The 21,938-nt window shown below is 47.3% G+C and overlaps 1 protein-coding gene across 4 annotated transcripts in view; it reads right to left on the reverse strand.

Annotated features, from left to right (window-relative positions):
* Nucleotides 1–21,938, reverse strand: part of NHSL2 (NHS like 2) — a 407,780-nt gene that overhangs the window by 20,365 nt on the left and 365,477 nt on the right. For 3 of the 4 annotated variants that reach the window (XM_077465163.1, XM_077465165.1, XM_077465166.1), the window contains exons 6-7: nt 8,881–11,124; nt 3,576–3,705 (exon numbers count right to left, since the gene is read on the reverse strand). In XM_077465163.1, coding sequence (XP_077321289.1) covers nt 3,576–3,705; nt 8,881–11,124 — 2,374 coding nt within the window. Of the gene's footprint in view, nt 1–3,219; nt 3,358–3,575; nt 3,706–8,880; nt 11,125–21,938 lie in introns of all 4 variants that reach the window. The other variant, XM_077465164.1, reaches the window with a different exon arrangement.

Below are 21,938 nucleotides of genomic sequence, written 5' to 3' on the forward strand. Positions count from 1 at the left end.
GGCCATGGCTCGCCTTGCTGACATTCAGCGGCGACACCATCTGCCGGTCAGACGTCTTATTTGCGATTGCCCGACGCGATGGAACTCAACCTTCTATATGCTTGATAGGCTGCTCCAGCAGAAACGTGCAGTTAACGTCTACCTGTATGAACTCTGCGAAAGAAACGGTTCTGGGGAGCTGGGTTTTTTTTCACCGCGCCAGTGGCTGCTCATGCGCGACACATGCAGACTTCTGCGGCCATTTGAGGAGATCACCAAACTGGTCAGTCGCAGCCATGGCGCCATCAGTGACATGGTACCTTATGCCTTCTTTCTGGAGCGTGCATTGCGTCGTGTCATTGATCAGGCTGTGGAGGAGCAGGAGCGGGAAGATGAGGAAGTCGCAATGCTGGATGAATTCCCAGGGGGGGCTACTCTATCTGAGACAAGTCAACAACAGGAGTCTGATGAGGAGTCAGAGGAGGATGGTGCCGGGGCGGATGAGCAGGAGCAAGAAGAGCATGCTTTAAACCTTTCTGGGATCCCTGTTGTGCGAGGATGGGGAGAGGAGAATGAAGAGGACGACATTATCCTGGATGATGAGCAGGAGCCAGGCCACCACACCGCTTCCACTTTAGTGCAAATGGGGGCCTTCATGCTCCAGTGTTTTAATAGGGACCCCCGTATAAAAAGCATGAGGGTCAAGGACCAGTACTGGGTGGCAACGTACTTAGACCCCCGGTACAAACACAAAATGGCGGAAATGTTACCGCCGTCGCAGAGGGCTGTCAGAATGCAGCACTTCCAGGCCTTGCTTCGAGAAATGCTGCATTCTGCTTTTGCGTGCGCTGGCAGAGGAGCAATTCCCACTCCCAGAGAAGGATTTGCGGGTACCAATCCAACAGCGCCTGCAAGAAGAGGCCGGTTTGAAGATGTGTTGGTGACTTCGGATATGAGGTCATTCTTTCAGCCGACCCATCGACAGGTGTCATCCGGATCCAGCATCAGGGAACGCCTAGACCGTCAGGTGTCCGACTACATTGGGTTAACGGCCGATGTGGACGCTCTGAGGAGTGATGAACCCCTAGACTACTGGGTGGGCAGGCTTGACCTCTGGCCAGAGCTTGCCCAATTTGCAATCGAACTGTTGGCTTGCCCCTCATCCAGTGTCCTGTCCGAAAGGACGTTCAGCGCAGCAGGGGGGATTGTGACCGATAAGCGTACTCGCCTAGCTCACCACAGTGTTAACTACCTCACATTTCTAAAAATGAATGAGGCATGGATCTCGGAGGAATTCAACACATGTGATCAGTAGACCATGTATATGTCTATAAACAATTTTTGGAATCAAGCACACAGACCTTCTTAATTCATTTGGCTCACTTCCCTGACCCAAAAAAGCACACCGTACTATATGCCCCTACCCTCCTCTTTGAAGAGGTTGAGCGGTGTCATATTTCTACTGGGGCTGCTTATTATGAGGGGTTCCCACCATCCCTGTGCTGTGCTGACTTCCTCCTGGGTGTTCTTATTATGAGGGGCTCCCACCATCCCTGTGCTGTGCTGACTTCCTCCTGGGGGTTCTTATTATGAGGGGATCACACCATCCCTGTGCTGTGCTGACTTCCTCCTGGGGCTGCTTACGGTGCTGCTGTCAGCGCTGTATGTCACGGAGCTGCTGTCAGCGCTGTATGTCACGGAGCTGCTGTCAGCGCTGTATGTCACGGAGCTGCTGTCAGCGCTGTATGTCACGGAGCTGCTGTCAGCGCTGTATGTCACGGAGCTGCTGTCAGCGCTGTATGTCACGGAGCTGCTGTCAGCGCTGTATGTCACGGAGCTGCTGTCAGCGCTGTATGTCACGGAGCTGCTGTCAGCGCTGTATGTCACGGAGCTGCTGTCAGCGCTGTATGTCACGGAGCTGCTGTCAGCGCTGTATGTCACGGAGCTGCTGTCAGCGCTGTATGTCACGGAGCTGCTGTCAGCGCTGTATGTCACGGTGCTGCTGTCAGCGCTGTATGTCACGGAGCTGCTGTCAGCGCTGTATGTCACGGAGCTGCTGTCAGTGCTGTATGTCACGGAGCTGCTGTCAGCGCTGTATGTCACGGAGCTGCTGTCAGCGCTGTATGTCACGGAGCTGCTGTCAGCGCTGTATGTCACGGTGCTGCTGTCAGCGCTGTATGTCACGGAGCTGCTGTCAGCGCTGTATGTCACGGAGCTGCTGTCAGCGCTGTATGTCACGGAGCTGCTGTCAGCGCTGTATGTCACGGAGCTGCTGTCAGCGCTGTATGTCACGGAGCTGCTGTCAGCGCTGTATGTCACGGTGCTGCTGTCAGCGCTGTATGTCACGGAGCTGCTGTCAGCGCTGTATGTCACGGAGCTGCTGTCAGTGCTGTATGTCACGGAGCTGCTGTCAGCGCTGTATGTCACGGAGCTGCTGTCAGCGCTGTATGTCACGGAGCTGCTGTCAGCGCTGTATGTCACGGTGCTGCTGTCAGCGCTGTATGTCACGGAGCTGCTGTCAGCGCTGTATGTCACGGAGCTGCTGTCAGCGCTGTATGTCACGGAGCTGCTGTCAGCGCTGTATGTCACGGAGCTGCTGTCAGCGCTGTATGTCACGGAGCTGCTGTCAGCGCTGTATGTCACGGTGCTGATGTCAGTGCTCTGTATTACGGTGCTGCTGTCAGTGCTCTGTATCTCCTGCACCCTCTTGTTTGCCTACCCTGGTCCCTGACCTTCCCTCTCCTCCATTGCCTTCATTAGCTCCATAGTCCTGAATTGTCAGAACAATTTCCCAAATAAAAAAAAAATGCTTGTAGTTATCGATCCCAAATTCACCTCATACATGTATTATGCTATTGTCCAGGTGGTGGGACTACGTGCTACCCCCTAATAATTACCCCGTGGCCGCAAATTCGACCTAAAGGTTTGCGAAATTCGCCTCCCATTGAAGTCAATGGAGCCCGCGGCGAACGGTCGTTTTCGCGAACGTTTGTGTCCGTTCGCGTTTCGCGTTCGCGAAACGTCCCGTCGGAAGTTCGTCCATCACTACTCCATAATATCCCAATTCATTCTGATCACAGGGATCTTAGCTGCAGCTGTGTGTGGGCTGAGTACAAAGCAGGGACCTGAAAATTGAATTTCTGATCATCTGCAGTTTTTTTTCAAGGTAGTGAAAAGTAAGGCAGATAAAATAAGTCTGGCATGTGATTTCTCATCCTAAATATTTCCTTTTGTACCTACCAGATGGATGAACACCTTGGGCTCCTGCAGGCTGCATGTCAAAGTGAACCCTGCCCATGCCCAGATTCTTGGCTTACTTTTAGTGGTGTACATAAAATAAAATTGCAGAGCCCATCGTCCTGTGAAACTGCATTTTTACTGTGTAAATGGGGGAAAAATCAAACGTTATTAGACTTTGTTTTGTTTTTTCCAGGTTGAATGTTATTTAATACAGAATAGAGGGAATCAGAAAAATACCACATTGTGACCACTAGATGGAGCTGATGATAATAGTAAAAAATATATATTTATTTACAGTGATCGTCAGCTCCATTTAGTCGCCATAATAGTGCCAGAAATAAACAGTCTTGATGTACCTGTGGATGAGTGTAAATAAATCTTCTGTGGTTCGTGAACTGACAAACACCTCATCATCATCTTCAGTGATGGACTCAGCTGTCTTGTTTGTTACACACTTGCTGTCTTCTGGTAAGTCTGTGTATGGTCCTATGAAACAAATATACAAAAATATTACAAACTAAGACTCCAAGAACTCATTTACATTGGACTGAATAAATAATCACACTATAAGTTTAATGAAGTTGATTCCAGTGAATGGTAATGGTAAAGCCACAGCTTGTGAAGTTTTTTTTTTTTCATTTTTGCTCTTCCAACTTTGTGACAACAGTTTGGTGAAGGCCCTTTTCTGTTCCAGCATGGCTGATCGTGTAAGGCCAGCTCCATAAAGACTTGCTTTGACCAGTTTAGGGGAACTTGAGTGGCCTTCAGAGGCCAGACCTCAGCCCTACTAAACATCTTTGGGATCAGGTCTTCTCATTAAATGTCAGTACCTGAACTTAACCCTACTGTACCGCTTAGGGATGAACTGGGTTATCAATTAGAACAAGATCTTCTCATCCAACAACAGTACCTGACAGCAACCCTATTGAACAGCTTTGGGATGAATTGGATCACTGATTGCGAGCCAGGTCCAATGTCATGGTTATGCAATAGAGTTTGTCTGCTTACCTGTTTTCCATGTGTTCATCTCTAGAGACCAGCCGACCCTCACCTGACTGCTTTTGTAATCCATCCTCTGGCGTGACTCCACCCTAGCTCCTATCAGAGAACTCTATATTAACCTGTGCACTGCAGGCCAACCCTGCTGATCAACCATTGTGTATTCCTTTGTGTGTTTAGCTTCCTGTTACCTGTCGTGTGCTCTTCTGTTGTTCCGTTACCGACTTTGGCGTGTCCTTGACTATCCCTGTTTGCCTGTGATCCTGACCTATTGGCATGTCCCTGACTATTCCTGTCTGTTTGTGGCCCTGACCTTGGCTTTATCCCTCACTATCCCTATCCTCCTGTTGCCTACTGTGGGTGCGAGCTGGGGGAGCCTGGGGGTCGCGACCTGGAGCCAGTTGCAGCCAAGTCCATCCTCACCACTAGAGGCTCTGGTGAACACCTGCTGGCTCTTAGACTCGGCGCCCAGGGAATCTTAAGCTCTAACCTCGGTGGGATCTGTCTCCCGTCCGCAGCTGTCAGCCTTAGGGTCCACAACCTTGCGGTGCACTCCTGATCCCTATGGTGTGCTTCTGTCACCTCACCTCAAGGTGACCTGACAGTTTGATCAGCCATGGACCCAGGTGATGTGCCACTATCTGCAGATGACCCATTGCAGGGCTTAGTTCGCAGACTTGAGACCCAAGAATCGCATCAGACCCAGGTGATGCGATTCCTTTAGGATTTGGCATCCCGTGTTGAACAGGTTCAGGCCTCATTAGGACCCTCGGTTCGACAACCTCAACCGCTATCTGTCGATGCACCTATCGCATCAGTCGCAGCCACACATTCATTACAACTACCAGCTCCGGCCGTTTCTCTGGGGACTCCAAGGCTTGCAGGGGGTTAGTTAACCAGTGCACAATTCATTTTGAACTTCAGCCCCAAAACTTCCTGTCCGATCGGGCGAAAGTAGCATATATTATATCCCTCCTGTCCGGCGAGGCGCTAGCTTGGGCTGCCCCTCTGTGGAAACTGAATGATCCAGTGGTTTCTAGCCTGTCTTCGAGGAACCGGGTCGTGTCTCCTCAGCGGCTAGTGCTCTTTTACGTCTCCGTCAAGAGTCCGCTTCTGTGGGACAGTATGCTCTTCAGTTCCGTATCCTCACAGCTGAATTGAGCTGGAATAATGAGGCCCTAGTTGCAACCTTTTTACATGGCCTCTCTGATAGAGTGAAGGATGAATTAGCAGGAAGATTCCTTCCTGCTGATCTGGACAGTGTCATCACCTTGTGTAACCAGATCGATATTCGCTTTCAGGAGAGGGCCCTGGAAAAAAGATGCCAGCACTCCCCGTTCTTTAGGCAGCCTGAGCCCCCAGTCCCTTCTCTTCGATCTGAGGAACCTATGCAGTTGGGCTGGACTAAGTTATCTCCTGAAGAACGTGCTAGGCGCAGAACTCTGGGCCTATGCCTCTATTGTGGGGCCAAAGGTCATTTCCGTGACACGTGTTCTCTTCATCTGGAAAAACGCTCAGGGCTAATACATCTGGAAGGTAGAGTATTAGACCCTGAAATATCACCTTCACCTTCTCGTCTTCTCCTTTCTGCGTTGCTTCATGTCGGTGCTTCCTCTCATTCGGTCTCAGCACATCTGGATTACGGAGCCGCTGCCAATTTCATGGATTGGGACACTGCATCCTCCATGAGACTTACCCTTTTGCCCCTTACAACAACATTGGTGGTCTTGGCGATTGATTGCACTGTTCTCCCAGGGGGCCCTATCCGCTTCCAGACTCTTCCTGTTAAGATGTCAGTAGGGACACTCCACCAGGAGTGGATATCCTTCCTTGTCTTACCTAAGGCTTCATCTCCTATCATATTAGGTCTTCCTTGGTTACGGCTCCATTCTCCACACGTTGACTGGTCTGCTGGACAGATCCTGGCTTGGTGTAACTCCTGTTCCTCTTCCTGCCTACTCAAGGGTACCCCAAAAGAGAAACTTCCTGTTACCACCATCCCAGTATCTTCTGCTCTTCCCGCTGTATATAGCGATCTCTGGGATGCGTCCTGCAATAGTCGGACTGATGCACTCTCTAGGTCATGTGGTACTCTGGATGAGGGGTCCACCTATGAACCTGAGTCGATCTTTCACTCCAGTTTGCATAACCATTTACCTTTGCCTGTCCCTAATCTCCCTTGGACGCACAGCCAGGCTAACTTGTCTGCAAGTTCCACAGTTGCTATGCCCTGTGATGCAATTGAGATGGTGGCTACACCTGACATTACTATTCAGTCGGCCTCTGCACCAGTTATGCCAGTCCAGCCCATGCCCAATGAGCTTCCTGCTTCTTGTTCAGGACCTTCGGTGACCCGGCCTCACCCTACTGCTACTATGTCCGTTCAAACCCGTTTAAGAGGCTCAATCCATCCTTTGGATAGACTGCCTCATTCGGCCAGGTGGGGTTTTCAATCTTTTTCTCAGGGTTCTCTGCATTCTGTTTGTGTTTCAGCTATCCAGCTTGACTCTTGTGACATGTCACCTTCTAACCAACCTGACCTCAGGGATCCACTGACCTCTGCCCAGTCTGGTGGTCCTGTTCTAGATGCCCAGCTCATCTTTAAGGGTCTGGGGGACCCAGCTCAGGCTCCTGATCTTCTCATGCCCTTACCCATTCCTAAAAAGCCTTTAGTCCTCTCGTCCTCTCCCTACCTCAGTTCCAGTCTCTGAGGATAATCTAAAATACGAGGTTAGTCAAGTTTTGGATTCCCGGCTCCGTAAAGACATTCTTCAGTACCTCGTAGATTGGAAAGGGTTTGGCCCTGAGGAGAGGTCTTGGATCACTGCATCTGAGGTTTTTGCTCCTAGTCTGTTGAGGAGGTTCCATCTGGAGTTTCCCTTTAAGCCTGGACCCAGGCGGGGGAGGGGGAGGCCTCATAAGAGGGAGGGTACTGTCATGGTTATGCAATAGAGTTTGTCGGCTTACCTGTTTTCCATGTGTTCATCTCTAGAGACCAGCCGACCCTCACCTGACTGCTTTTGTAATCCATCCTCTGGCATGACTCCACCCTAGCCCCTATCAGAGAACTCTATATTAAGCTGTGCACTGCAAGCCAAACCTGCTGATCAACCATTGTGTATTCCTTTGTGTGTTTAGCTTCCTGTTACCTGCCGTGTGCTCTTCTGTTGTTCCGTTACCGATTTTGGCGTGTCCTTGACTATCCCTGTTTGCCTGTGATCCTGACCTATTGGCGTGTCCCTGACTATTCCTGTTTGTTTGTGGCCCCGACCTTGGCTTTATCCCTCACTATCCCTATCCTCCTGTTACCTACTGTGGGTGCGAGCTGGGGGACCCTGGGGGTCGCGACCTAGAGCCAGTTGCAGCCAAGTCCATCCTCACCACTAGAGGCTCTGGTGAGCACCTGCTGGCTCTTAGACTCCGTGCCCCAGGGAATCTTATGCTCTAACCTCAGTGGGATCTGTCTCCCGTCTGCAGCAGTCAGCATTAGGGTCCACAACCTTGCAGTGCACTCCTGATCCCTATGGTGTGCATCTGTCACCTCGCCTCAAGGTGACCTGACATCCAACCAGCCAGGTGAGCCAACATTAGGGTGGGGTCTTCTCATCCAGCAACAGTACATGACCTCAAACCTACTAAACACCTGTGGGACCAGGTCTTCACATCCAACAACAGTACCTGACCTCAACCCTTCTGAACAGCTTTGAGATCAGATCTTCTTATTCAACAACAGTACCCAACTTCAATCCTACTGAACAACTTTGGAATCAGATCTCCTCATCCAATATCAGTACCTTACCACAGATATTCTTTAATATCTTATGGTAAGCCTTTTCTAGAAAAATGGAGGTTGTTATATCCACATAGGAGGGGGGGCAACTTCATCTTATTGTCCAGGGTTTGGGAACAGGATGTCCAGCAAGCTCATATAGGTGTGATGGTCACAACTTTTGGCCATAAAGTGTATATTATACATGAGAATAGTAATGATTATTCATACCAGTAGACAATATTGAGTATAATTCACAAATCCAAAAAGCCTAGCTGCAATGGGGACTTTTCTCTTGAACGGAACAACAGAATTTAGCATTCACTGGGGAGGGGGGGGGGGGGTGTTACCCCTGTTCCAGAAGTTGTTTAATTTTCAACGGGGTTGATTTACTAGAGCGTTGCAAAGTGAATGTTAACAAGTAAGGCAAAGTTGTATTCACTTTGGATAGCCAATCATTGCTAGCTAAATCTAGTGCCTTTGCACAAAATTGGGTATTTCAAGTGAGCAAAGGTTCACCTTATTTACCAACATTCACTTTATTAACTGGGCATACACCTTTCAAATTAGCATTGATTTTGCTAAGTGAACAGCTTGTATGCATTTAGTAAATCAACCTCTGTGTGCGTTTTTGCTGTGGCAAGTTTTTGCTAGTACACAATTTAAAGGAATAGCCCCTGTACCGCTGACAGGTAGCTGCTCCTTTTCCATAGTATTTTGATGGTTTCTCAGCATGGAAAATGAAATCTAGCACTAGGCATTAACACTTCAAGGCCTGAAATGTACTTGTGTCGATATCATCACTATACCACACCAACCAAAAGCTAACTGTATTGGTAATACTTAACTCTCAAGTTTTATAGTGTGTCCCTTTTGCTCTTAGTGATAGTTACCTGAAAAAGAATCCATAGATACAAGGTCAGGTTGTACAGCGTGAATGGTTCCTTCTGCAGCATATTTCTGGAACTCAATGATATCAGGATATGCGCAGGCTCCAGAATCTGAAGATACAACAGGGGATAGCCTCTGTTCCGATGAAGATGATGTAGTTTGGCTTGGTGGTGGACTGGCAACTGGCAAGTGTAGCATGCTGGGTTTTTTCGGAATCGGTGGTGGAACCTTTACTTTCCTTTTATCGATATAATTCAAGTTCTGTAACGTTATTCTGTCTGGGAATTGTCTTCCCCTGTAATAGTCATCTTCATCAGCACTGCTCTGTGAGATACTTGTCTGGTTCGTTTGGAAGTAACTCTCGGGTGGTGGAGAGGGGTCTAAGGATGGAGGTGTCTCCATACGAATTTCATAGTCATAATTTTTCTTGTGCCGTAGAGTTCCAATCACCATGTATGCATCTTGAGGGGATGATTGGTCTCGAATGTATTTTCCCGGAGAAGAGGGTGACATCACAGGAGATTCTGGTGTGACTGCAGAAGTTCTATAAGAAAGGCTGTTGGGCCTTCTAGACATGGGGGGTTTTTCTGCCACTGGAGGCTTTGTCTTTTTCTCTGGCAAGGGAAAAGCTTCATCAGTCAGTTCATCTAGGTGGTCTAAAATATCCAAGTTGTCTTCAGTTTCAGATTTGCTTATTGACCTGAGACGGATGTTACGGAGGTCCGACTGAGTGACCATCGGCATTATTGGCTGAACTGGACTTGTCTTCTGAGTCTGGTTTTTTGTACTAAAAGTTGAAGACTTTGAAGACTTTCTTGCACTGGTTAGATCCAGATGCGTTGGTGGAGTGAGTGGTAAGTCAAACGACTGACGGACACTGGGGCTTCTATCAATTGGTGAAACAGCTGGAAGTGATGATTTTCTTTCAGGGACCATAGGCCTTACCTTATGACTTTGGTAAGGAGAGTGGCCTAGAATTAATGATGTTGGAATCATAGTTGGGGTCTCTGATTGGCTTGAGTAGCCACTAGATGGAGACATCAAACCAGGAGGTTTACCAGGCGATGACATCTTTGAGCTTGCTTCTGTGCAAGCTTGGGATGGTGTTGTGGCTCTTGAATTGTAAAGTGATGTCAGCGACTCAGAACTTCCCTGTATCTTCCTGCATTCTATAACACTTGTATTTGTTGCAGAACTAGAGCCTGTCAATGTCCTGTGCAGGTCATTAGACTTGCAATCACTGGAATTCCAGTTTTGAGTAAAGAGCATACTTTTCGATGATGGCATCGTGGCATTGCCCTGCATTGATGTGGGAATATAACTGTGTCCCTGACTATCAAATGCAATACAAAGGCTTTTAGGTCTTTGATCCTTTGGCATAGTGGACACCGGGTGCAGTTTCTGTGCAGATGCATCTTTTATAAGGGAAACACTACGTGCCGGAGGTGAAGGCTTTTTCTTCGGCTTTCTCAAGGAGATGCTTCGAGATCTTCTGCGTTCTTGATTGTCTTGATCAACCATCACAGATACATTCTCTGTACTTGTGCTCTCTTCTGAGCTCCCACTGGGATAGTTTAGAGCATAGTCCCCACTTCCTCTCCTGTTGTCTGCATAGGTTATGTCCACTGACGAGAGGGAACCGGTGTCTGTAGGCATCGACAGTGACCTTTCTCGGAATGTGCACTCACTGTGCATTGTTGGCAAGGTGGACGTATTGTTCAAATTGCTTGCCCCTGGCTGACTAGGGCAGGAGACAACCTTGTACTTCTCTGCTTTTGGTGAATCCACACCGTGTCCTGGTAGAGTTGCACTTGAGCACACACTTCCACCATTACCCCTTGCTATGTTTTCCTTTTTTATTTTAAAGGAACCTGAGCCTTTACAAACCCCAGGAGATGCCATGGTCATAGTTGAACTTTTTGTGGGCTCTGCAACAGACACCTGCACACTTTTCACAGGGCTTGTTGAAGTCATATAGTTGAATGAGTTTGCCTGCCAGTTGGATGTAGCACAGTCCTTAGCCCCATTACATGGGGGATTTGAATATATCATACTCGTGCTGTCCATATTATTTGATGGCTGTAATATGTGACCAAGATCACTGAAAGTCTTTCTTAATGGCAGCTGTTGAGGGTGAGGTGTAGCTGCTCTCCCTCCGGGATGTCTACCATGGGATTCCGATTTAGCAGGAGGAGAATCTGGGGGTGGTGGAGGTGGTTCGCTGCTTGTTACACCGTTGACGTTACCTGCAGTAAAAAATAATTTGAACAGTTTTATATTGAGATAATAGTTACAAATGGTTAAGCAGTATTATAAGGTTAGGATATGTATTTTTAACTTCTTATGGTTTTGGCAGTAAGCTGCCCAAACCATCAAGTGCATATAGAATGAATTATAGTAGCATGCGACTGAAGACTTACTTACTTGGTGCTCATATGGCTTTGTTAATAAACAAAGCTATATGATAACCGACTAAAGCATTAACCTGGCAATCACATGTTCTTGTTTATTAGCAAAAGATTAACCACCTTGCGCCCGCCCTATAGCCGAATGACGGCCGTAGAGCAGGCGCGTTCGTCCAGGTGGTCGTCTCTGGACGTCCTGATGTTTACTTCCGCGATGCGCGCCGCCGCGGGCGCGCATCGCGGAAGTTCTGTGTTCGCCGTGTCCCCCGGGGACAGGCAAACACAGATCGCTGTAAACGGCCAATCACAGCGGCCGTTTACAGCGTGATCGGCGTGTACAATGGGAGATGATCTCATATGTAAACATATGAGATCATCTCTCAACGCCGCTCTCCCACCTCACACAGACAGTGGGAGAGATGAACGGCTGCAGCGGCAGCCGTTCTGCCTCGAGTTAAAAAAAAAAAAAGTAAAAAAAAAAAAGTGCCATCCTCCCCCAGCAGTGCCATCCTCCCCCAGCAGTGCCATCCGCCCCAGTGCCATCCGCCCCAGTGCTACCTGCCCCCAGTGCCATCCACCCCAGTGCCACCTGCCCCCAGTGCCACCTGCCCCCAGTGCCATCTGTTGTCAGTGCCATTTGTCCCCAGTGCCATCTGTCATCAGTGCCACGTATAAGTGCCATCTGTCATCAGTGCCACGTGTCATCAGTGCCACATAGTGCCATCTGTCATCAGTGCCATGTATTAGTGCCATCTGTCATCAGTGCCACGTATCAGTGCCATTTGTCATCAGTGCCACCTGTCAGTGTAACGTGCCATCTGTTGTCAGTGTCACGTGTCATCAATGCCACTTATCAGTGCCATCTGTCATCAGTGTCACGCGTCATCGGTGCCACGTATTAGTGCCATCTGTCATCGGTGGCACGTATTAGTGCCACGTATTAGTGCCATCTGTCATCAGTGCCGCGTATTAGTGCCACGTGTCTTCAGTGCCACGTATTAGTGCCACGTGTCATCAGTGCCACGTATAAGTGCCACGTGTCATCAGTGCCACATATTAGTGCCATCTGTCATCAGTGCCACATATTAGTGCCATCTGTCATCAGTGCCACGTGTCATCAGTGCCACGTATAAGTGTCATCATTGCCACGTATCAGTGCCATCTGTCATCAGTGTCACGTGTCATTGTCCTGGTGCTTCAAAAGTGTAATAAATAGTCAACAAGTTAGATGTGTAATTTATGTTCCTAGAACACATGATGGCGCTACCTGCATGTTGGGCCTCTCTATGTGGCCAGGCTGTGAAAAAGTCCCACACATGTGGTATTGTAATACTCAGGAGGAGTAGCAGAATTTTTTGGGGGGTGTCATTTGTGGTATACACATGCCACGTGAGAGAAATAACCTATTACAATGACAATTTTGTGGAGAAAAAAAAAAAGAAAAATCTTAATTTTGCAAAGAATTGTGGGAAAAAAATGACAACATCAAAAAGCTCACTATGCCTCTTACTAAATACCTTGAAATGTCTACTTTCCAAAAAGGGGTCATTTGGGGGGTATTTGTACTTTCCTGACTTGTTCGGGTCACAAGAAGTGAGATAGGCCACCAGTACATCAGATGTGATCAATTTTGTGCGATTCGCACCACAGCTTGTAGACTCTCTAACTTTCACAAAGACCAAATAATATCCACTAATTTGGGTTATTTTTACCAAAGATATGTAGCAGTATAAATTGTGGGCAAAATTTATGAAGAAAAATTAATAATTTGCATAATTCTGTCACAGAAACAAAGAAATATGTGTTTTTTTTCAAAATTTTCGTTTTTTTTTCCATTTATAGCGCAAAAAATAAAAACCCCAGAGGTGATCAAATACCACCAAAAGAAAGCTCTATTTGTGGGAAAAAAAGGACAAAAAATTCATTTGGGTACAGTGTTGCATGACTGAGTAATTGTCATTCAAAGTGTGAGAGCACCAAAAGCTGAAAATTGGTCTGGGCAGGAAGAGTGTTTAAGTGCCCAGTAAGCAAGTGGTTAAAGTTAGTGTTAGGGTTGAGCTTGCCTTGTTTAACAATAACGCCATTGATCACCATGATCACAAAGATTTTATTGGATTTTTGAATATTTTTACAAAGTGCCCATAACATTGTGTGCAAAACAGTGTGATAAGAAGAACAATGTGAACTATAGTAGAAGCAAGTACATGGTATTAAGTCCATTCGGACATGAAGGCAATACATAATAAGTCTTCACTGGGATAAAAGCAATGGGTGCATATACAAGTCCAACATCAGCCTAACTCATGGTGCTATCCAATAAGAATGTACACTCACCAGCCACTTTATTAGGTACACCTTGCTAGTACCGGATTGGACCCCCTTTTACCTTCAGAACTGCCTTAATTCTTCGTGGCATAGATTCAACAAGGTGTTGGAAAAATTCCTCAGAGATTTTGGTCCATAGTGACATGATAGCATCACGCAGCTGCTGAAGATTTGTCGGCGGCGCATCCATGATGCCAATCTGCATCCCAAAGGTGCTCTATTGGATTGAGATCTGGTGAGTGTGGAGGCCGTTGGAATACAGTGACCTAATTTTCCAGTGGTGAGATGATTTGAGCTTTGTGACAAGGGATGGACATGGTCAGCAACAATATTTAGGTAGGCTGTGGCCTTTAAACGATGCTCAATTAAGGGCTCAAATTGTGCCAAGAAAATATCCCCCCACACCATTACACCACCACCACCAGCCTGAACCGGTGATACAAGGCAGGATGGATCCATGCTTTCAAAATGTTCTCTGTAAACCCGAGAGATGGTTGTGCGTAAAAATCCCAGTAGATCAACAGTTTTTTTAAATACTCAGATCAGCCCATCTGGCACCAACAAGCTTGCCACGTTCAAAGTGACTTAAATCCCCTTTCTTCCCCATTCTGATGCTCGATTTGAACTTCAGCAAGTCATCTTCACCACGCCTAGATGCTTAAATGCATTGGGTTGCTGCTACTTGATTGGCTGATTAGCAATTTATGTTACCAAGTTTTGAACAGGTGCACCTAATAAAGTGGCCAGTGAGTGTACTGTATATGGCATATAGAAGCTCTTGCCTCAAAAACAAGTAAGATGGGGGGGGGGGGGGGGGGGAGAGAGAAGGGCGATAACACCCGGAAAGGAAGAATAGCACTGAAGGAAAAAAAAGAAAAGGTGAGGAATAGACTCCTATGAGCTTCCACAGCTCGCGGAGAAAAGTAAGAAAAAGAAGACGACAGTTAGAGAGGGGGAGTGTGCCTTGGGGAGGAGGGAAGGGGTGGACGGCAGCTTTCTGTATGATCCAGTCTGCCATCCCACCCTGATTCAGACTGTGCAGGCCGTCTTATGGATATCAAGGAGCGGTCCAAGCCTAGATGGTCATTGAAGGCTATCCACGGATCCCAGATCTTAAGCAACTTGGAGTGGGTATCCATAGGGATAGATGTGAGTTTCTCATGACCATTGTTCCCATGAGCCTCTGTTTGACCTCAGCAAAGCTTAGAAAATGGCTGGCACCAGCCTCTTGTCAACGTCTGCTAAGCCACCAAAATCATATGACTAACTAGCCTTTCGATTGCCATTACAACCTCCCTCTGCCTTCCGCAGCTTGCCCAGGTTCTCCCGTCCCACCAGGAGACCCCAGCTGGATAGCCTAAGAAATCCGGAATTGGCTTTGATCAGGACAATTGGCTTTGATCTGGTTCATCTGGATGTCATCAGTTCCATTTGCAAAACATCAAAAGCATTCAAAAACACAGATCTTGGTGTTTTGAAAGCTTTTTAAGTGCAGAGGAGGGATCTGGGGTCTTATTGGCCCCAGATCCCTCCATAAAGAGTACCTGTCACTGCCTATTGCTGTCACCAGGATGTTTATTTTCCTTGCAACAGCACTAAAAGTGATAAAAAAAAAAAGCAAAGCAACAGTGTAAAAATAAAAAAATAAAAAAATAAATAAAAAAATGAAACCCTTGCCCCCCCCCACCCCCCATGCACAATGGTGAATGCATGCGTTGGTCCCACACGCACGCAAACAACAATAGTCTTAGCCCTTGTACACACGGTCGGACATTCTGACAACCAAATCCATCGGATTTTGTCTGACGGATTTTGTCCGAAACTGGTGTTGCATACACACGGTCGGACAAAGTTGTCGGAAAATCCGATCGTTCAGAATGTGATGACGTTATTTCGTTACGACGGGACTACATTCAGGCTAGTAGCCAATAGCTTTGGTCTAGGAATTTGATCTGAACATGCGTGGCACTTTGTCTGATCGGAATTCTCTACAAACGATCGGACAAAGTCCGATCGGATCATGTTGTCTGAAAATGTTACAGCCCAGCTCTAAAACTTTGTCGGTCGGATATTCCAACGGAAACAGTCCGATGGAGCCCACATACGGTCGGATTATCCGACAACGCGGTCCGATCGGACATTTTCAGTCGGAATGTCTGAACGTGTGTACAAGGACTAAGACATGTGAGATATCACCGCGAACGTGGATAGGAAGTAATTATAGCACCAGACCTTCTGGGTATATCTAAAGTGGTAACCTATAAAGGCTTTTAAAGTGTTGCCCGTGAATAGTAAAATTTACGTCATTTGTCACTACTGCATGGGCGTGCGCAATTTTAAAGCATGACATGTTCGGTATCTATTTACTCGAGGGTCAAATCATAATTTTATGGCAAATTACAGCATAAAACCAGTTAATTTCAAGGAGTTCACATACTTTTTCTTGATAACCAGCAGAATCCCAAAAATTGGGCCATGTCTAAAGGCCCATACACACAATACGAAAATCAGAAAAGAAACATTTTGTCTGACAAATGATCTGGCCGATTTTCAGATCGTTAGTTTCCACAGCTGATTCCGGTTTTTCGTCCGACAAAAGCTGGATGTGCAGACTATAAAGTTTTTTGTTGTATGTGAACTCAAAGTCCGATTTTCGTTTAATTAGTGCGGTTTTCGTATGAAAAAAATCGTAATGGCAAGACTACACATGCTCAGAAAATGGAAAATTTATATCAAATACTTACCGTAATTTTCCTTTCTTGATGGACTCCATGGCAGCCTACGTATGGGTTAATCCCGCCTCTCATACCTCATAGGACCCCACTCCCATAAATCTTTGCTTCTAGCCAGAGACTGTGTTCCGTAACTTAGCCTACTCCAGCAAACGGGAGGGAACTCCTGCTGCCATGGAGTCCATCGGGAAAGGAAAATTACGGTAAGTATTTGATATAAATTTTCCTGACAGACTCCATGGCAGCCTACGTATGGGAAATAACTAGCCATACACACCCGGGTGGGCAATTGCTGGATAAAGAAAAAAAGGTTTAATTGGCACCATCAACAGATAAGACATTCAAACCAAAATTAACCGAAGACAAGGATGCTGGTTCTACACAATAGTGCGTCATAAATGTATTAATTGACGACCATGAAGCTGCCTTACAAATCACTTCGGGAGAAACATGACGGGCAGCCGCCCAAGATGTAGAAACGCTCCTAGTAGAATGAGCCGTCACCGCTTCTGGAGGTGCCAAACCCCTAGCCTTATAAGCCCCTTGGATGGCCTGAACGATCCAAGCTGCAATAGTTCTGGAAGAGGCATGTAAACCCTTATTCTTTCCGTAGAAAAGGATGAACAGATGATCGGATTTCCGGAAAGGAGCTGTGGCTTTCAAGTTTTGCTTTAAAACGTCCCCAACGTCCAAAGGATGAATACTGGAATCTTCAGAGGACTGAAAAATTGGAAGAACGATTTCTTGATTTTCATGAAAAATGGTTGACACCTTCGGATTTGACCCTAACATAGGAATCAAAACTGCTCGGTCAGGAAAGAAAGTGAGAAATGGCTCCTTACAGCCTAGAGAACTGATCTCAGAAACCCTCTTAGCTGATGTTATGGCTACTAAAAATGCAGATTTACAAGAAAGTTCTTTAATAGATACTTGATCCCCATGATGTAAATCTTTCTCTGAAAAGTAATCTAGGACAAACGGGAGATCCCACTTAGAAACCCTCGGTTTCCTCTGAGGTCTGAGCCTCACTGCTCCTTTGAAGAACTGTTTTGTGAGAGGATGCTTGGCCCAGGAAACACCTGAAAAGGCAGATATTGCGGAAACCTGAACCCGCAAGGAACTCATGATAAGGAAAAGTCCAGGCCTGTCTGAAGAAAGCCTATAACATCCTTTATCTTCGGGTCTTTACACGAACCATTGGTTGTGGACACATAGTCTGCAAATTTTGACCAAATTCTCTGATAAACCTTGTTGGTACCTGGTCTTCTAGCATTCAGTAAAGTAGCAATTGCTGTATCAGGACATCCTAATGCTTCCAGTCTTTCCCTCTCAAAAACCAGGCCATCAGATGGAGCTGGGATGGGCATGGAGAGTCGTTTCCTGTAACAAGAGATCCTGTCTGGAGGGAAGAGGAACTGGATCCTGGAAACTGAGCTGCAACAAAAGTGGGAACCACGGCCTGTTGGGCCAATACGGAAGAACCGCCATTATTTCGACTTCTTACCACCCGAGCTTCGCCAGAAATCGGAGAATGATCGCAGTCGGGGAAAAGGCATAAGCTTTGTGGAATCTCCACTGGTCCGTCAGGGCATCCACTCCAAAGGCCTGAGGACAACGACACATCGTGTAATATTTTTTCAGTTTGAAATTGCACAGGGAGGCAAACAGGTCTACTTCCGGTAGGATCCCCAGAGACAGAATACAGTCGAATACCTCGCTGTGGAGAGACCATTCGTTGTTGTCCAGGGAGAATCTTGAAAGAAAATCTGCCTGGACATTTTGAACTCCTGGAAGATAAACCGCCGTCAGATCCATCAGATTCGACTGGGCCCAGGACATAATCGGGCTTACTTCCCTCAGTAAGGAGAGACTGTGAGTGCCCCCTGTCTTCTGACGTAAGACACAGCTGTCATATTGTCCATTCGAAGGAGAACTGAAGCTCCTGACGTCAGGTGAAGAAAGGCTTGCAGCGCTTGAAAAGCAGCCCGTAGTTCCAGCACGTTCGACACCACGCTTTGGACAGCAAAATCCCAACTGCCTTGGGCTACTTCCGAGAGACAGAGAGCACCCCAACCTCTGCTGCTGGCATCCGTTGTCACTGTGACCCAGGAGACAGGAGCTATGGAATGACAATGAAGAAGATTTTTCCACTGTAGCCACCAAGGGAGGCTCTCCCGCATGGAAGGGGTTATCCGGACGAGATGATCTCGAGCCCCTGGATCCCACTGTTGGAGGAACCCTTTCTGAAACGGACGCATCTTCCATTGTGCCCACTTCACCATAGGGGCTGTGGCTACCATAGTGCCGATTATCTTTTGACATTGAGAGACTCTGAGGAGAGAAGAGGACATTGCAAGACTAATCCTGTTTCGGATCACCGGAGATGGTGCTCATTATTGTGTTGAACTGGGCTCCGAGAAAGATTAGAGACTGCGTTGGCTCTAGATGGCTCTTCTCCTTGTTCAGTAGCCAGCCGAACCCTGTTAGGGTAGAAATAACCTGCTCCCGATGAGACGACAGTTGCTCTTTGTCTTGAGAAAGTAGGAGCAGATCGTTCAGATAGTGATGCAACCGGTTGCATCTGATCCTGATTAAAGCCACGACCGCCAGTAAGAGTTTCGAAAATACTCGAGGCGATGTTGAAAGCCCGAATGGGAGACATGTAAACTGAAGATGTACCTGATCTACTGCAAACCTGAGATATTTCTGGTAATCTTTTGCAATCGGTATGTGGAAATAGGCATCTTTGAGGTCTATTGAGACAAGCCAGTCGCCTGGTTGAATAGCCTGGCGTATTGTTAGTAGAGACTCCATTTTGAATTTTTCCTTTTTTATGAAGGCGTTCAGATGTGTCAGATCGATGACCGGTCTCCAGGAGCCATTCTTTTTGAGGACCATAAAACCCTTGAAATCTTTCCTCGGCTGGAACCGGAATGGCGGCTCCTTGAGCCATCAGTGGCTCTATGTATGATAAAAGAATCTGTCTTTTTTCCTCTGAATAGGGAAGAACCGTTGGCATAAACCGGTGAATGGGTGGATTGTTGAAGACCGAAGAATGTCCTGAGGAGACCGTTTTGAAGGTCCAGTAGTCCTGAATCGAGGCTGCCCAGATGTGCTGAAAACGGAGTAAACGAGCCCCGACTTGCTCCGTCTGGACAGACCCCGTATCAAAAGGACTTCGAAGCTTCCCGACCACCAGAAGAGGAAGCTTTTGAAGACTTTTGGCCTGAAGGTTGGCTTCTTTTCCAGTTCTTTCTAAACTCGCGGCCAGGTCTGTAACGACATGCGTCCCTAGCACATTCCAGTTCTTGTCCGGGGTGAACTGTTCTCTGACTCATGAGACAGCGATCCTGGGGTAGAAACCCTGATTCCCCCCCCCCGGTAGCACGGGTAATAGCTGAGTCTAGGTTGTTCCCAAAGAGGGAAGATCCCTCTAAAGGAATTTTACACCATGCCTGCTTAGAGGCAGGATCCGCAACCCATGGGCGCAACCACAGGGCACGTTTGGCCGTAACCGAAGAGAGCATTACACAAGCTACCAGATAAATCATATTCAGGGATGCTTCACCCAGGAAAGCTGAGGCCATCTTTAGCTCATGCACTGGCAAGCTTTTGACCAGCTCCTCAGAAATGCTTCCTAAGGTCGTACCTATATCATCCATCCAGGATTCCATGGCTTTAGATAACGCTGCGAGGGCTAGGGCTGGTTTACAAGCCATGCCTGCAGTAATATAGATGCGCTTGTGGTCCGTATTAATCTTTCTCTCCAGACCATCTTTGAAGGAAACAGAATCTTCCAGAGGGAGAGTATCATGCCTCACCAACCTCATTAAAGCCGCATCGATAAGAGGGGCCAACTCAAGATGTTTAACCTCATCGCTCTTAAAAAGATACATTTTTGCTACCTTGGAGATCACGGAATTTTTCCTCTCAACTTTACTCCACTCATCAGAGATAATTTCACCAAGTTCTTCCAGAAAAGGGAAGTTTGGACAGTCTTTCTTGAGATGCTTGAAGTATTTCCTCTGCTTAGAGGGTGCTTCCACCGGTTCATCCCATCTTAATGCATCTTTGACTGCTCTGACTAAGAACGGAACCTGAAAAAATTCAAAACCTGCACCAGGTTCATCCGTCTCCGCCTCGCTATCGGAGGATCCGCTAATAGAAAGACTGTGATGAGAGGGACCTGGAGCCTCAGGATCGACCACATCAGTAACTAGGGCTGGAAGAGAAGGAGGATTGAAGGTATGGCTGGAATCTGACTTGTTCATGGATTCTTGAATCATCTTCCTGACCAGAGCCTCAACATGCTGGTCCTCAGATCCTCTTTCTTTCATAGCCCGAGAGTAACACAACTCGCAGAGAGATTTACCCTCTGGAATCTGAGTTTTACATCCCAGCAAGCCTTTTCCACAGAACGGCTGGAATGGCGGTAAGAATGGTGTCCAGAACCAGACTTTGAGCCTTCCTTCCGATGTCTGGAGGACGATCCGGTATGTCTAGTGCTTGAAGATGAAGGATGGCGCTGTGACCTAGATTTGTCTCTATCTCCGTGTGTCAAAACTTGAGGTTCAGACCTAGAGGGGCTGAGGAAAGAAAAAAATCGTTAACTTGCTCCTGAAACCCAAATACAAACAGGCAGAGGGAAAAAAATCCATCCTACTTGTGGCATAAGGGTTGGCCACTAGGGGGCAGTGACACATCCATCGCAGCAGAGATTCAAACAGCTAAAACAAACACAATTCGAAATAAGCATGCAAAATGTAGGAACATAGAAAAAGCAATCATATGCCCAGTACCACGCAATAATACTCCCCCCCCCCACCTTGAGCAGAAAAGCCACGAGCACGGGAAGTAGCTGCCTTGCTTGGAAACCTTCCAAGACATAGCTGTCTCTGACAGCTATTTAAATCTGCCGCCACGATGAGGTCATCACGTTTGCAGCGCACCTGCGCTGTAACCAACGCCACTCCAACGGCATCCGCGCGCATGCGCGACCGCTGCCATCTTGTCCCAACTGCTAACCAAGCCTCGATCTCAATCGAAGCTGCGCAGAAGGGACGAAGAGCGGCGGACTGGAACTCAAAGCGCTCCAGCCGCCATGGCTACACCGGAGCAGGTAAGGACAAACAAACACACATAAACAGGCTGCCATGAAAATATTATACATCACCACACTGAAGCCAGCACAATCCATCCTGGGACTGGGAGGGTCAATACACTCTCTGCACGATAGGCACATTAATAAAGGGGCCTCCCGCTAATAGCTAGGACGAATGGCCATGATGCAATCTGTCAACCAATGGATGACTTTAAAGATCATCACAGCATCGCTCTTCAGTGCCTGTGTCCTCCCTGCTAATAGCTGGGAAATATGGACTCCAAGAATAACCGCCATCACCATCAACGTGCAAACCACCAGGACTGGATTAAAGCTTCCGAAAGGTAAGAATACACCTTGGTCCTAGGAGGAGGACAAAAAAGGAACACAGTCTCTGGCTAGAAGCAAAGATTTATGGGAGTGGGGTCCTATGAGGTATGAGAGGCGGGATTAACCCATACGTAGGCTGCCATGGAGTCTGTCAGGAAACAAAAAAA

The sequence above is a fragment of the Lithobates pipiens genome, unplaced genomic scaffold (genome assembly GCF_037356315.1).
Source record: "Lithobates pipiens isolate NorthernLeopardFrog02 unplaced genomic scaffold, aLitPip1_a1.2 Scaffold_1, whole genome shotgun sequence".
NCBI lineage: Eukaryota > Metazoa > Chordata > Amphibia > Anura > Ranidae > Lithobates > Lithobates pipiens.